This window comes from Catharus ustulatus, chromosome 1 (assembly GCF_009819885.2).
Source record: "Catharus ustulatus isolate bCatUst1 chromosome 1, bCatUst1.pri.v2, whole genome shotgun sequence".
Classification (NCBI taxonomy): Eukaryota; Metazoa; Chordata; class Aves; order Passeriformes; family Turdidae; genus Catharus; species Catharus ustulatus.
Genome location: NC_046221.1, coordinates 52,576,303 through 52,592,755, shown reverse-complemented (window position 1 = coordinate 52,592,755; position 16,453 = coordinate 52,576,303). Strand labels below are relative to the sequence as shown.

Below are 16,453 nucleotides of genomic sequence, written 5' to 3'. Positions count from 1 at the left end.
ATGCATTTCCTCAGAAGAAAAAAACAAAAAAAGATTAGGTAATGGTTTTAGATTTGTACACCCTCCAAAAATCTAAAAACCAATGCAACAAGCAATTACTGAAAGAAGACTGGTGACATTTTGCAAGACAGAGAACAGTGCTGCCAGGAGAAAAACTACCTGTAAAACAAAATGTGAATCAAAACTGCCTCAGGTACACTCAAGTCACACAAACCACACATCATAGCTCTGAGAAGAGGCAGACAGTGCTTCTAAAGCACACAAGTCTGCAACCTCAACATGGCCCATACATTTTTGGACATATCTAAACTGGACCATTCAAGACAAAACCCCACTTTTAAATGCATATGCTCCCAAGGGGGACACAGAGAGGATGTGATTATCCTTTGTACTTGCAATACCTGTTAGTACAATAAAGGCCATTAGAAGGTCTCAGTCTGCTTGCCCAAAGAGTCATCACTATCAAACTTTCCTCTCTGCAAAAGGAAAGGACACAGTAACACATAGATCCGACATCAGAATCCCAGCATTTCCACCCACTAGATGCTCTTTATCTGCCATACTCCAATTACTCCAAAATATATTTAGGAAGAACTAAGATGTAAGTGGGTCAAGAAGGACTAGTAAAGAGAGGTACATTAGAGAAACTTGCTATTTTAGCACCACCCTCTCTACAGAGACACACAAAGCTAAAACAGGTCTAGAGCATATTTAGTTAGTAAGTCCCCGTGTCTTATCTCAGTAAGACCAAATAATTCATCCACATTTTAAAAAACCTCCATTCTTATGCTCAGCTATGAATACAGTGATAGTCACATAAATAGGTACACAGAAACATAAAGAAAAGACTGGATGAAAAGACTGCTTCCCCCAGTAACCATAACAATAAATAAGAGAAATCCATTTGTCTGAGGGATCTACTTCTTTCTTTTTGGTGGTATCTTTTAACTTAAAAGCAGCTGCATTGGAGTCAAAGAATAAAGCTCAAGATAGTCACAAAAAATAAAGAATGTATTTTTCTCCAAAGATCAAAACAGTAACTAACATAAGACATTCATATTAGAGTATTAAGTTCAGTGTCCAGAAAAAAACCTCATCTGCCATATAAAAAAAAAAAAGATACTGCAATTGCTTTACTGCTCAAGAATCTTTTTGCTCAAAACTGCTTAATTCTTCTCTCACCAAGTTTTGTCAGTAACTTGATTTTAACTACATTGTACAAACAATTTTTCTTCTCCACCCTCATCTTATCTAAAGCTCTTCTTTTGCTCTGGAGAATTTTGTTGCATGCTCCTCTATAAATTTGCTCAACTGCTCTAAATCTCTGTCCCCGCCTTCAAATTTAATAGGGTTGCTCTTCTTGTCCTTTGGAGAAAAGTAGATGGTGGGGAATCCCTCCACTTTGTAGTGGTCATTTGTCACATCGTTGGCAGTAGCATCCATCTTGGCTATAATCAGATTTTTCTCATTCTTGTATTTTTTACCTAGCTCATTATACACTGGTTCTAGTTTCTTGCAGTGTCCACACCATGGGGCATAGAACTCTATGAGAACATCATTCTTTGGATCCATCACTATCGTATCAAAAGTTTTACCCACTACCACTTTCACAGGCCCTTTGTTATTTTTTGGCACTGGCTGGGACTTCACGATTGGCTTCAGTTTTCCTAGAAGGAAGCAAAACACACAACACCATTAGAATGTGGTAAGAGTAGCCCTTACAATCTCTCCTAAGAAAGGGTAGAAGTACATCTTCTTGCCAGGGAAAAAAATCACTGCACCAGCAAATGAACTTGCCTCAGCATGAAACACAGGCTAGTTAACTGGTCGTTTTTTGGCCCAATAACCTTGTGAAATATGGGCAACAGTTTGTTTTGCAATTCCATAGACCCTTTCTCCTCTTTTTATGGCTGTCCATTCACAAAGTACTAACCCATGATTTAATACAGTAGTCCCAAATACGAATGACCAGCTCACACTGTAGAATACTGGAACATTTTAGGCTTGTAAAACAGACTCTGCTTACTGGAGCCATCATCTCAAGAAAGAACTCTTGGAAGGATAAACAAAATAGCTTAGAGAACCCTATTTTAGAAACGATACCTTTTTTGAATGCCAGCACAAACTGTCTGAGTACATCAGAGTCAAATTCTTCTGGCTCCATGGCATACTTCTTGCCACCTTCATCCAGAATGGCAGCGTTGACATCCTCTCCACTCTCAAGCAGGCCCAAGTCTTTTATTTCGGAAGAATAATCCTCCTCATCAGAAACAGCAAACACATATTCAGGGAAGTCTTTAGCCACTTCCAGGACTTTGCTTCTCCAGTACTGGGTAGCTGAAAAACCAAAATAGGACAAAATTGATAATTTCTAGTTATTTAGTGCCTGTTTCCTCTCAACGTGGAAGAAAGGTAAATGTAGCAAACCTACCAACACGGTAGTCAAAACCAAAGTCCACAGAATAGTAGACAACCACTAGAGGACGCTTGGAGTATCTTTTGGCATCGTTGGAAAGCTTGCGATGACCAACTAGAGGCAAAGCATATTTTAGCACGTGCTCTTTAATCTCAGATCCATCTGTAGAGTCCTGTAAATAAATAATTAAAAAAAAGTTCAAGCAACCAGATTTAAGCATTTCTGCTACACACTACCAAAAAACCAATATTGATACACACATGAATGTGAAAGAGGGAAGTACATGTTATAGAAAAAAGGCTATCACCACATTCTTCAAACCTTTGAGTACTGAATATTGTAAGGACAAATTATTGTTTGAAAACATAACATCTGGACTAATTTCATGAAGTCGTCTTGTACAAAGCAATACAGTTTCAGTGGACAAACAGGTTTACTCAAATATCTAGCGGAAGTAATTCCAATAGGAATATGCCAACTGATCGTAATTACAAAGAAACTGCAATCCTGCACACAGACTTTTTAGCTCTGGACCATCTACTTGCCTTAAGATTCAGAACACGCATCCTGGGCTCATACTTTGACTGAAATTTTTCTGGCTGCATGACAACCAGATTTCCAGGAGAGGCTTTCAATAGTTTTGCAATTTCATTGCTGAAGGTGTGATGGAATTTATAATCTTCTCTCAAACCGTTAGCTGAAAAATTAAGGTAAGGGTGAAGGAAAATGAATATTTAGAAATGAACTGACAGCCTGTAACTGAGATCTTGAGACTGTAACTGCAAAGAAACTCTCTTCCTGTTCTGCAAGTGACACAGAACAACCCAGTCTTAGACAACAGCTCTCATCCAGGGGTGAGAAGGATGTGAATATACATACAATTCCAGTAGCACTATTTGAATGCTGTTCAACAAGCCATCCACTTCATGAGCTATTCTACACATTCAAACACCTTGACCAGCTTCCAAAACATATACAGCGAAATAGTTATTCTTTTATCAACCTCCTACCTCTTCCCCCCAAATAGGTCAGCTAGCCAAACTATTTGCTTTGGGGCAGCCTGGGAAACAGTTCGGTATCTTGCCATGCTGAGGCAAACAAATTACAGTAATTTCACGAATACAAGCCGCACCAATTTGACTAAGATTTTGCTCCTAAACCGAAAATGTGGCTAATAAACAGGAGCGGCTAATATGTGAATAATTTTCTGACATTTACAACCTCAGAAGTGCCTGCCAGAATGCTGACCCGAGCAGCTGCAAAGTTGGCATTTTGCGATTGTTACAAATCGCTACTCTGTTGCACCGCGGGTGGAGCCTGGCTCCCTGCAGGCAGCACGGGGGGCGGGGAGAGAGGAGGGAGAGGTCTTTCCTTCCCTCCTCTGCCACAGCCCGGAGAAGAGACGGGGGGGCCCCGCGTCGCCATTGCCACGGCTCAGGGAGGGGGGGTGGACCCGGGCCGCCACTGCCGCGGCTCTGGGAGGTGGCGGGGGACCAGGGCCAGCCCTGCCGCAGCTCTGGGAGGCGGCGGGGGACCCGGGCCGCCCCCGCCGCGGCTCTGGGAGGCGGCGGGGGACCAGGGCCAGCCCTGCCGCAGCTCGGGGAGGCGGCAGGGGGCTCCGTCCCCGCCCGCCGCCGCCGCAGCGGGAGCGGGGGGGGCTCCGTCCCTGCCTGCCACCACAGGGTAGCGCCGGGCTGTGGTGACTGAGCCCAGTGGCAGCGGTGGCTGGCCCCCAGTGGTCCCACCGAGCGGCAGCGCCGGGCTGGGCTACTTGGCCCCGTCAGCAGCCCCTAGCGGGCTGAGCCTGCACAGCCCGAGCCGAGCCAGTAAACCCTGCCCTGCCGCGGTTCGGTTACTATTTGGCAACTTTGTTGCACGCGGGTCCTCGCTGCGAACGACAGAGCGGCTTATACTCAGGTGCGGTTTATTTATGGACAAAAAACGAAATATTTGCCAACACCCAGAGATGCGGCTTATACTCAGTGCGGCTTGTATTCGTGAATTTACTGTAGCTCCTAATCCAACTATGACAGCAGCACCAGAATCAGACATGGACAATTTGCCTAGACCAAGAATGGTATAGCTAAAATGACCCAGACATGGGTGATGATTCTTTATGCAGGCCTCTCATCCCAGATGAGTTTGGTGAAGACTGACTCTGGACTGCCAGATATGAAATGAGTAACAGACAGCAAACATATCTAGGCTTTAAGCCAAGAAACTGTGGTTTGTTTCACAGGAAGAAATTTTCCCTCCTCCCTAGTCCACATGTTTTTAGGGACACAATTACCAAGCAGAGATATATTCTGTGACTGGTTGACATTTTTTGAGTACAAGTAGATCACCCTTCCTCCTACTCCTTCTCCTCTCCAACCTTCCCTTCTGAACTAGGAGCTGAAATAACTGACCTCTCCATGCCCAAAGTCCTAAGCAGAATCCCAACAAAACATATTTCATTAATATTTTAAAACATTCTGTACCTGCTTCCTGATAGAGCTGATAGGTTTTGTCATTCTCTCCCCTAAAGACACCAATGATGATGACATCATCCCCATCCCTCAGAAATTCCTGTACCTGCTTGGTAGTCTGAATCTGTTTGGATGGAGGACCAGCCTGTTCAATCATGTAGTCAACAATACCTGTGAGACAAACATGCCCCCAAAAAGTTGCTTAGAACATTTACTGAACTGCAAGATTTGGGCATTCCATTCTACTACATTGTTTAATACCATATTTCCCACAGAGACCTTTCTTCCTGTGCAGCCTTCCCACAACAACCTAAAGATTAAATCAGCAAGACCTCAGTCCAAGTTTTTAAAGCTACAGTTCTGAATATTCCCATTTAGGTTGGTTTCAGAAGAAGTGACCAAGCACATGGATATTAGTTGATGTTGTAAGCTACACTCCTTCGTGAAATTCCAGACCATTTACTGTCTCCTGAACCTATTATGAGCCAAAGTGCTACTTAAGAAAAGAGAGGACTTAAGACTATTCAAAATTTAATATTGAGTATTTTGGCAGCCCTCAAGGCTCATTCCAGTACAATTAAAACCTGCCCATTTACTCACATTGTCACCGCTTCACCATATGTATTTAACTTACTTGATACTGAAAGGAGTTGATAGTGCCACCAAAAGATGTTATTAAGACTAGAGACAAATTTAAATAGCCTATATGAGAGCAGAATTTTTCAGTTTTTTCCAACTCCTGCTGCTATGATATTAACAAGTCTGCAAGTCCTACAGATACGTTGAAATATTTGTGGTCAAGGCCTCAGAAAACAAGAAAAAGCCTAAGTTGCAGTACCGTATTTTTCCCGTGGACCACTGTAGTCATAAGGTTTGCCCTTGCGGAAGATTTTGAGAGTTGGGTAGCCAGTAACATCAAACTTCTTTGCAAGCTCAGTTTCAGCCGTGGCATCAACTTTAGCCAGGCGGATGGGAGGTGTGCGCTTGCTGAGCTCCTGGGCAGCCTTCTCATATTCTGGAGCAAGCCTCTTGCAGTGTCCACACCTAGGGAGGGAGAGCAGAGGGCACTTTTTACAAGCCATTAAGCTTTCCAGTTACCTTCCACCTCTGAAGTGGAAGAGTTAAGTCTTCCAGAACGCAGAAATGAGATCATTGAATCTACAGAGAACACTTCAGCCTGGAAAGACATGTCTCTGCAACCTGAAGGTGGCCTCTGTGCCTGGCCTCACATTACTACAGGTAGCTTCATTTTTAGAGGCCATTTTTAAACTAAGGACCAATTATCTTTGGTTTTCAGTATATCAGTGTGTTCCCAAATTAGTACAGTAATTTCATGAATAGAAGCCGCACCAATTTGACCAAAAGTTTGGTGGAAACCCGGAAGTGTGGCTAATATTCGAGGGCGGCTAATACATGAACAATATTCTAAAAGCTGCCAACACGGAAGTGAGAGCCCGCGGCAGCCCCAAGCCAAGCTGGAGCCCAGCCGGCCCCGGCTGAGGTGGGAAAGCCTGGCAGAGGCGGGGCCAGCAGTGTGGGAGGCGGGCGGCAGAGCCTGGGCCAGCAGGGAAGGGCAGGGGGGGCGGCAGAGCCTGGGCCAGCAGGGCGGGGAAGCCTGGGAGGACTGGGGCTAGCAGTGCAGGGGAGCATGGCAGAAGCAGGAAGCCCGGCGGGTGGGGCTGCCTGGCAGCGGGGGAAGCCCAGCAGAATCGGGGCCAGCAGCGTGGGGGAGCCCGGCGGTGCGGGGGCCTGCAGTGCCGGCCAGGGCGAGCAAACGCGGCGGCGGTGCAGACGGGAGGGGGCGGCCGGCAAGCCTGGTGGCGGCCGCCCCACCGGCAGAACCTGGCAGCGGCGGCAGCCCTGCCGGCCGGGCGAGCTAACATGGTGCGGGGCGGCCGGCGTACCTGGCAGCGGCGGCGGCGGCTGGCCCGCCGGCAGGGTGAGTAAACGCAGCAGCGGGGCGGCCGGCGTGCCTGGCAGCGGCGGCGACGGCAGCCCTCCGGCCGGGCGAGTAAACGCAGCAGCGGGGCGGCCGGCGTGCCTGGCAGCGGCGGCTGGCCCGCCGGCAGGACGAGCAAACGCGGCAGCAGGGCAGTGCTGACGGGAGAGGGGGGCCAGCGAGCCCGGCGGCGGCGGTAGCCCTCCGGCCGGGCGAGCAAACGCAGCAGCGGGGCAGCCGGCGTGCCTGGCAGCGGCGGCGACGGCAGCCCTCCGGCCGGGCGAGTAAACGCAGCAGCGGGGCGGCCGGCGTGCCTGGCAGCGGCGGCGGCGGCTGGCCCGCCGGCAGGACGAGCAAACGCGGCAGCAGGGCAGTGCTGACGGGAGAGGGGGGCCAGCGAGCCCGGCGGCGGCGGTAGCCCTCCGGCCGGGCGAGCAAACGCAGCAGCGGGGCAGCCGGCGTGCCTGGCAGCGGCGGCGGCGCCTGGCCCGCTGGCAGGGCGAGCAAACGCGGCAGCGAGGCGGTGCTGACGGGAGAGGGGGGCCAGTGAGCCTGGCGGCGGCTGCAGCACCACCCGGCCGGCCCCGTCGGCAACCATGAGCGGGCTGAGCCTTCCTGGCCCTGCCCCGAGCCAATAAACCCCGCTATGCCGCGATCCTGTTACTAATTGGCCAATTTGTGAAAGCTGCGCACGGATTCTCGCTACAAACGAAAGTGCGGCTAATATTCGGGGTGCGGCTTATCTATTGACAAAGACAGCAACATTGTCGAGGCACCGGAAGTGCGGCTTATACTCCGTGCGGCTTGTATTCGTGAAACTACTGTAAATGTTGTGAACCTCCTGTGAAGATTTGGACACCACCCCTTGCTGAGACACAGATACACAGATAGTGTGCTAGCAATTTGCAATGTGATCCTAGGGGCAGATTAGAAGTGAAGTACACAAGCTTTGCATGAGTCAAAGGTGTGTAAAGAGGCATAACAATGGAAGACAGGTTCACCAAGTGTATTCAGGCCGTGTGTGCTAGACAAATCCAGGTGACTGCCTTCTTGCTTACCATGGAGCATAGAACTCCACCAGGATAATATCAGCATCATTCACAACTTCGTCAAAATTATCCTGGGTCAATATCAGAGTAGCTTCAGGTGGAGGGGTCCAGTTCGGGTCAGAAACCTCCTTAACTTTGGCCACAATAGCTGAAATACAGTTCAATAACCCAATTAGCCAGTATGCAATTTTTCATACCAGTAGCATGTCAAATTCAAGAATTTGAAATCAGAGTGGCAAGCATGGTGCTGGACCAATGCTTACACACCAAGCTTACATGGCAACACTTTCTTTATCAAGCTCCTTTATGCCTTATTTCCTTGTTGGCATTGCCAAGAAGGTCTTCTCTTCACTCCATAGAGCAGAGCACAGATCTGTACTTTACAGCACTGAATTCCATCTCAAAACAGACAGAAAAGGTAATTTTTCCGCCTATGACTGGAGCTGGGCATATTAATTAAGCAAAGTCTGAGTGGGTTTCTATGCAGTCAATATATAGATCAAATGTTTATTGGTTGATCCTTCAGCAAACATGAGACTTCCTCCTCTTCTAGTCAAGTCATATTTCTAAAAACCTTCTGTTAGTAACAGCACTACCCACTACCTCTAGCATGCAGTCTGTTGAGAAAACAGGGAAAATTTCAGTATTCATAATATTACTTAGTTTAAGATAAACAATTTGAGATCAGAGTCCTTCAAAACAGTCACATATTAAAGAAACAAGATCATATGCTACTTTGCTTTTTTTACAGGGAACTGCAAAGGACTGGTGCTTACCATCTTCTGTCCGAGACCCATCATAATCAACAGCTTGGCCTTTTTTCAGGATTTTGATGGTTGGGTAGCCACTGACATCAAAACGACTTGACAGTGAAGTGGCTGCAGTAGCATCTATTTTGGCTACAGGAATAGGAGGGTCATTTTCCTTCAGAGTTTTGGCTATCTTTTCATATTCAGGAGCAAACTGTTTGCAGTGCCCACACCTGTTAGAGGAAGACACAAGTAGGTACATAAATGTATGACAGACATGCAGAGGTGCTCTGCTGCTCTGCATTTCCAGGAGGCCTTCTGACAGATGTCATCATCAGCACAGAAAGGTTTGTCTCACTACATGTTCAGATTATGGAGAGAGAGAGCAACTGTAGCTAATGTACTGTTTATTCACATCAAAACCTTTTTATTTTTCTCAATTTTTATTTAATGTAGACTATATTGCCATATACTTTAGAAAATTATGTAAAAGTTCAACAACTGCTTTTACAACGAAGTTGTAAACCTGTATTATGCTCCTCCTTTCTTCCTTCCCCCACAAATATGGTCTCAATTCAGCTTCTTCTCTGAGAAGAACAGAGGCTCCTGCTGCAAAAGCAGGCATGACAGAGGATACTAGCATAAGAAATGCTAAATATAACCTGACAAGCTAAAGATTAAAGCACGAAAATGTAGGAAAACAGAAAGAAGCGTGTGGCAGATCGCCTGTGCCCTGTGCTCCTTAGCCTCTCAGCTGGCAGGGGGAGTAGAAAAATAGGAAAGGTATTTAGTCTATGATGACACACATCCTTCTGCTCAGACAAATTAAACTTCATGCTTAGTTTTCATGTAGGCAAACTACAGCTGCAGAATTAGTGCCTACAGCCAAGTAAGGATGAGATTCTCTGTGACAAGAACGGCACAAGTCAAAGTGCAACTCCACCTCAAGCAAGATTATATTCCCCCTCTATTCAAAGGCTGGAGAAGGACCAATGAGTAAGTTGTTTTTGTATCACTGAGCCACAAAGGAAAAGAGGTTCTGGCTGCAACACTAACTCAGCAACTCTACTGAAAATATCTTCTACTCTTGTTTTCCCCCCATAATCACCCCCAATGTTTTTGAACATAAGAATGCAAGAGAAGACACATCCTGGCCTAAATCCTTTGTCTTGGTTTTATGCAGGTAATCCATTTTAGCTCCCCTGGAGCAGACAGTGGTGCTGTATACACTGGGATGCCAGCAGAACTGCCTCATTAGGTAGATGTATGAGGCACTGTTTAAATTGATAATTCAAATAAGCTATGTCTCTAATCATACCACACCCTTCTGGCAAGGACAGAAATGTGAATTTGGAAAGGAAAACCTTCTGGCAACTCCCCTGCTAGGGAAGTCTTCACTACTCCATCTAGACGAGCAAATACACACATTCTCAGTGGTTCAGCAGTGGCACAGAATGATAACAGGCTGCAAAACCACACTGCATGACTTTTCTGGGCCTCACTGGGACTATTTCTGTTCCCTGACAGGCATAGAACAGGGATAAAATCAGGTTTGTGCTTCCCTAGGCATGGGATCCCTCAACACAACCCACATCTGTGGAACAGGAGCAGGCTGTTGGCTATTGCATGGTACATGGCAAAAAAAAAGGCTCCTCCACACCACCAGAACCATCTCCTTCCCCGGACATAGCAGAGTCCAGGGCATCTCTTGCAGACAAGTTACTCTTACGCTATCTTTAAAATGGCAACTCAAGCTCACTTTTTAGGAGCTCGTCCTGGCAGAGCAGCTCTCTGACACTGCACCCAAGAAGGTGCTGCTGTGAACCCACCATGGCGCATAGAACTCCAGCAGCACAGTATCCTTGTCTGCAGTGAAGGTGTCAAAGTTTGCATCATTCAAGACTAATACACCATTTTCTTCTTTAACTACAGAATCATCATCATCTTCATCATCTTCGTCATCATCATCACCATCATTGTCAGCTTGTTTTCTAACAGATTCTGGAAAGGTAAGAATATGACACAGATTAGATTGTGTCAGGTTTAACATTGAAGTGACAGTACAAGATTTAAGATGGATTAGATGTCTCCTGTGGTTAAGGAAAGTACCCACATGAATTAGTTCCTGCTCCGCATACAGTGACAGCTATCTCAGTTTGCAAAGAGCTTGGATTCAGATGTTTGACCATTTCAATTTTGTCCATACTACACCAGCTAACAATATTAATATTTCAGTAAAGTATCAACAGGCATTTCACATTTCAGGGTGAACGAACAAAATAGATACAAGAAGAATTAAAGCACACAAATCTATGCAACAGTTTCCACCAAGGTTTGATGGACATATTGTTGAAATGCGGGCAGTGAGACATGTTTTGCTGGGCAAGAAGGACATACAGATGATACCTCAACTTCAAACACAACCCCTCCATCATGCAATGAAACAGCTGTCCTTTAAGTGTAGCCAACTTGAGGTTGGAAAAATTAGTGTCTTACAGCAAAAAAGCAGGTGTTATCTGTTCCCAGGGCTTCCCTTGTACCTCTACTCAGGAGACCTGTCACCACAATAGCTATATCCTGCCTGTCTAAAGGTCTAATAAACAGACTCACTTACTATAACCTCAAATGTTACAATTTTGCTACCATCAAGGCGGTTTGGAGGCAACACTTCAAAACTGTGCTTCTTTCCTGACTGCTCCATCCACCTCTGCCAGTCTTGCTTTAAGTTACAGTGATGTTTTACAGCAATGATTCAGGTCTACTATTTATTGAGGAGCCTTTCAGTCACAGGAACACAAATCACTCTGCTCTGGATCAACACCAGGCTGCAGTGAATGTAAAATCAAGTAAGTGACTGCAGGAGTCAAGAAAACTCACTTCTATGTACCTTGCAGATGCCAGGTACTCAGGTACTCTTCCAAAAAAAAAAAAAAAAAAAAATTTATATATATATATGGGAAAGAAGTGATTTTGGGCAGGCCTTTCCAAAGCAAAATTAGCAAATGAAAGCTGAAGCCAGTACATTTCTACTGGTTCATTCTTTGTTGGCTTGGAATTTGAGATTTTTTTTTCACTATCCGACCTTTCACATGTTCCTTTAAACTGTTTTTTTTTAAACTGCTATCTTTCAAGGAAATCAGACATTCCTGAAGGACTTCAAAAGAATTTCCATTACAGAACAAGTAATGAAAATATCTCATCTCAAATGAAAATTGTAAAACAATGAAGCTTAAGCTCCTTTCAACCAGTAGGAGTCCCCAGAGCAGGAAGAAGGGAAAAAAATTTAAAAAAGAAAGAAGGATTAAAGTTTCTTGTTCAAAATTATTTTCTATTTAACTTTAACTGGCTTTTGACTGAACTGAGAGGAGTTACTGCAGCAGTATTCTGAAAATATTCTGATTTCATCAGGAACTTGAAAGCTAAGAATGATAAATACATGCTATCCAGGTATGAAATAGCAAACAAAACAAACCCCACTTTTCTCAGACTAACAACAGACATTAGGAACAATCTCACCTTGGATAAAATTATGCCATTAAACTGCAATAGCTATTTTTATTTTAAAAGAAAGTATACAAAAACAAGTCTATATGCTCTCAGGAAACAGTATGGGCTCTCGGAGAAAATATGTTGATTTTAATTAGAGGTCAACTTTATGTACCATGAAAACATTAAAGCTTCTGTTGAGGAGAGATCACAGGAGATCATTTATCACACAATAGCAGTCATCTGGATTAGGTTTCTTTAACAAGTACTAGCGTTTCACCTGATCTTTGAGGCAGCTAAAAGTACTACTTGCAAGCAAACATAGCCTCCTGTGTTGCAGCACTTGCTCACCTTTGAATGAATCTACACCTCACATACCTGTAGAACCGCCCCGGTGAAACAGATGGATTTCGTGGGGCTACAGCAGGCAAAACTTGTGCCTTGCATGGGTGCCCAGTAGTTCTGAGGGCTATGTTTCACTGCAGGCTGTTCCTGGCTGGCCTATGCCTGAAATCCTGGGAAATTGCCACAGATATGACTTTCCCTCGCACAAAGGAATGCGAGCAAAACCAGCCAGCCAGTTTTGCTCCTGCACTTCAAACTATCCACCAGGCTGTGACCCTTGTTCTGCTCGCTCTGCTCACTACCCACCCCCAAGAGAGACAAAAGACCACAGCAGCTACAGTGGCACCTGTTTTTTTAAAAAACAAAGAACAAGGTATCACCTGCAGAAGCATCTAGCTCCGGTGGAAAATGTAACCATTAGGTCCGCCATCCTTCAACTAAATAATTTTGTCTCTTTTCCTGCAAGCGGCTCTACAGCCTGCGAACATAAACCTTTCCTGACAGTGACAAATCGTCATCGGCATCACACACACCCACTTCCTCCTCCCTGGAGGTGGAGGCAGGACAATAGCACTGGAACAGCAGGACTCCGCCTTTTCCCAAGTGACTTAAGGAGGGTGTGCATAAAAAAAAAAAAAAGTTAGCCACACTTAGATATCGGTCCTTAAGAGTGCAAATTTATTTCCTGCAGCTTCCAGCTTCACCAACACCTAGAGCTATCACAGCTACCTCTGCCCTCCCTTTACTGTTGGGACTGAAAGACCTGTTTCAGGGACCCAATCGTGCGAGAAGCAAGCAGGACTTTTTTTTCCCATTAAGAACAAGTTGCAATTTAAAGAGACCAGAATGAGTCTAACTGTGACACCAGAGATGGCAGAAGGAGCTAATAAAAAGCCAATAGCTGTGACAGCTGTGGCTAAAACCTGTCCTAGGGTAAAATACGGATAACCATCTTGCACAAAAAAACCCAAACAAAAGCGTCCACAAATTCCAACACATTACTATACTACACAAGTCAAAAAACGTGATAAAGAAGGTACTTTTTTTAAAAACTTGAAGTACACGACGCTGGCTGGCAGGCCTTTGTGCAGATGACAGTTACTCTGAAATGACTTCTTACAGTAACTTTGCTGAATGCTCAGCGTTTATCAAAAATTTGACCCAGTAACATTTTCTTAAACAAAGCAGATCCTATACAAAAAAGCTGCATCCAGATACCAATGGCTTTGGGATTCTGCCTGAAAGTTTCCTTTTGATGAGCACACTGTTCCCTAACTGGATGAGCTCAGTTTTCAGAAACCCAGAACTCAGGACTCATCATGTGTTGCCAGGGCATTCAAAAGATTTTCAATAATATCAGCACCCTCAATCTTTTCTGTAGTGGATCCTCTACATGATCCCTCCTTTCCCATCATCAGGGTGCTAAGGGTGTAGTGGTGAGGATTCAGGCTAACCTCACTTCCAGCATATTTGACCCCCTGCTGTGCTCAAAACTCACTTCCCAAATCTCGGTGGCTTTGCTCAGAACTTTTAATCTCCCCAACAAACAATGTGCGTAAGATTACTTCCTTGTTGCAAAGTAAATTTACTCCATTTCACCCAAGTCCGCATTCCAAGGGCAAAAATGGAAAACCCTAATCATGTGTACTTTTAAAGCAAAGTCTTTGTAAAGTTCATGATCTGTATACAAATTCAAGATACACAATAGAACCTGGAAAACAATTCAAATTGGGCAGTGGATTAGTGTTCAGCTCCACACAGCAGGAGATACTTCTATCACTGTGTATCTTCGATCCCGAGAACTCCTATAACGAGAAGAAGAGCAAGCATGGGAAATACTGATGAGAGGCTGGCACACAAGAAGCGGATCCACTGCTGCCAGCCACAGGTAACACTAACATTACAGGCGTTACTTCACCCTTTGAAAGGGGAAGGAGAAATCGGTATTTGGCTTTGTCATATGTTACAAAGAAACCATAACGATGCTCTAGCTAAAAGCAGTGAAAGAGGCACAATAACTGTATTCCAGTTTACAACAGAGAAAAAAAGAAAAGAGCTCCACAGGAAGATTCAGTAGCTCCATCTTCTTAGTGCAGATACCATATAATTTAAAACAAATCTCTTTACCCTTATCCTACAGACTCTATAGTTAGTTACACAAATAGGGTAACTGATTTAAATGCAACTGATTAAAACTTCTACAAGTTTTACTGCCTGTTAGGAAAGCAAGAAGTTGCAGGATATGAGTTCAAAAGGTCATCCATAATCCAGTTGCTCTAAAAGCCCTCTAATACTTAAAATACAGCAGTGTTCACATAGGAAATATGAAAGATGCATAATTTACCAAAATCCACATGAAAGAAACTTAAAACCAAAAAAAAGAAACACCTTCAAATGTCTGCCTCCTACATACAGGCTCAATAAGCCTGAGTAGCTTTGTTTCAGCTAATTTTGGAAAGGAGGAGACACACGTCAGTGAAATTCAAAGACGGTGGGAAGAAACACCAAGAAGATGGTAACAATGGGCCTTCCTTCTGGGAGAAAAAAAAAAAAATCAGTTTGAAATACGAAGAATGCACAGAGTCCCTGAACAAAGGAGTAAGGAAAAGAGTCCTCGATCACAGAATCATAGAATGCTAAGGGTTGGACGGGACCTTAAAGATCTCATAGTCCCAACTCCTCAGCCACGAGAAGGGACACCTCCCACTACACCACTGCTTGGTGGTCTTAAACACTGCCGTTTTTGGGGTACCCACAACCTCTCTAGGCAACCTGTCCTAGTGTCTCACCACCCTCAGAGTAAACCTCATATCGAACCTAAATTTCTCTTCTTTCAATCTGCACCCATTACTCCACGTCTTATCATAACAGTTCCTGATGAAGAGTCCCTCTCCATATAATGAAATCGCAATCTGCCCGATACGAGTCAGAATAAAGAAATCGCAAATTCCCTGGACATTTAAAAGGGATTTGCCAACATGCCAACAATTATTAGCTAGCTGTTAACTCCGAGCTTGGGAGAGGCGAGGCAGAGCCGCCCCACGGAGTAGAAACAGTCGAGCAGCGCCGGGACAAGCGGCTCGTACGGCCCTCAGTGCCTTCACGGGATGGACTCAGCATCCTGCACAGAGGCCTGCGAGGAGCACCCCAGCACCAGCGGCGCCCGGTCAGCCCGGGCTCTCCGCAGCGCCCAGCGCCGGGGCCGCGGCGCCGCTGCCTCTTGCAGAGGGGGACCCAATATGCGCAGCCGGCCCGCCCCTGCCCGCGCTCACCGTCATCATCCTCCTCCTGTGCCGCCGCGCCCCGCGCCAGGAGGGCGATCTGAGCCAGCCCCAGCAACAGCACCAACACCCACAACCCGCGCATCCTCATCCAGCCGCTGCTGGCCCGGCCTGTCTGCTCCCTACGCCGCTCTCCCGCCACCCGCCCCGCCCCTCGCCCCGCCCCTCGCCCCGCCCCTCGCGCCCTCTGATTAGCTGCTGCACCAACACGTGCTTGACGCGGCCGCCAATCAACAATCGTCACGAGGGCCCCCGGCGCGGGGTGCACGGTCTTTGCAGGATCCGTGGCGACCCCGGTGGCCTCCGGTGGCAGAGGTCGAGGCACCGCGGCGGGACACGGGCGCCGTCGACCGGAGCAGCGGCAGAAATGCGGCGGCACCACCGGGTGCAGAAGCTCCCGGCCGCTCTGAGGTGCCACCCCGCCATTGGCCGCTGCGGCGCCTCCAACCGCAGGCCGCCACGCGTGGAGCGCGCGGCCGCTCCAGGGGCGGGAGGCGGGAGGGACGGGGCGGTCCCGCCCCGAGCGCGTGCAGCCACATCGCCCTTCAGGATTGGTGGGCCGGCGTCGAGGGGCGGGGCCAGCGTCCGCGGCAGCCTGTGAGGGCGCGCCGCGTGCGGCAGGGCGGGGCTTTCCCCGCGGGGCGGGGGGGGAGGTGAGGGCGGTTGAGGGTAACCCTGGGGCTTCTTAAATTCTTACTCTGTAAGAGTGAAATTTAGGTA

At 46.5% G+C, this 16,453-nt stretch overlaps 1 protein-coding gene across 1 annotated transcript; it reads right to left on the bottom strand.

Annotated features, from left to right (window-relative positions):
* Positions 1 to 990: 990 nt before the first annotated feature.
* On the bottom strand, positions 991 to 15,878 carry PDIA4 (protein disulfide isomerase family A member 4). The gene is made up of 10 exons (XM_033053011.2): positions 15,725 to 15,878; positions 10,451 to 10,622; positions 8,649 to 8,854; positions 7,882 to 8,020; positions 5,723 to 5,928; positions 4,897 to 5,055; positions 2,962 to 3,113; positions 2,432 to 2,588; positions 2,104 to 2,337; positions 991 to 1,667 (listed from the first exon to the last, which is right to left on the bottom strand). Exons 1-10 carry the CDS (start codon positions 15,822 to 15,824, stop codon positions 1,252 to 1,254), a joined length of 1,941 nt encoding a protein of 646 aa, XP_032908902.1. The 5' UTR covers positions 15,825 to 15,878; the 3' UTR covers positions 991 to 1,251.
* Positions 15,879 to 16,453: the final 575 nt, after the last annotated feature.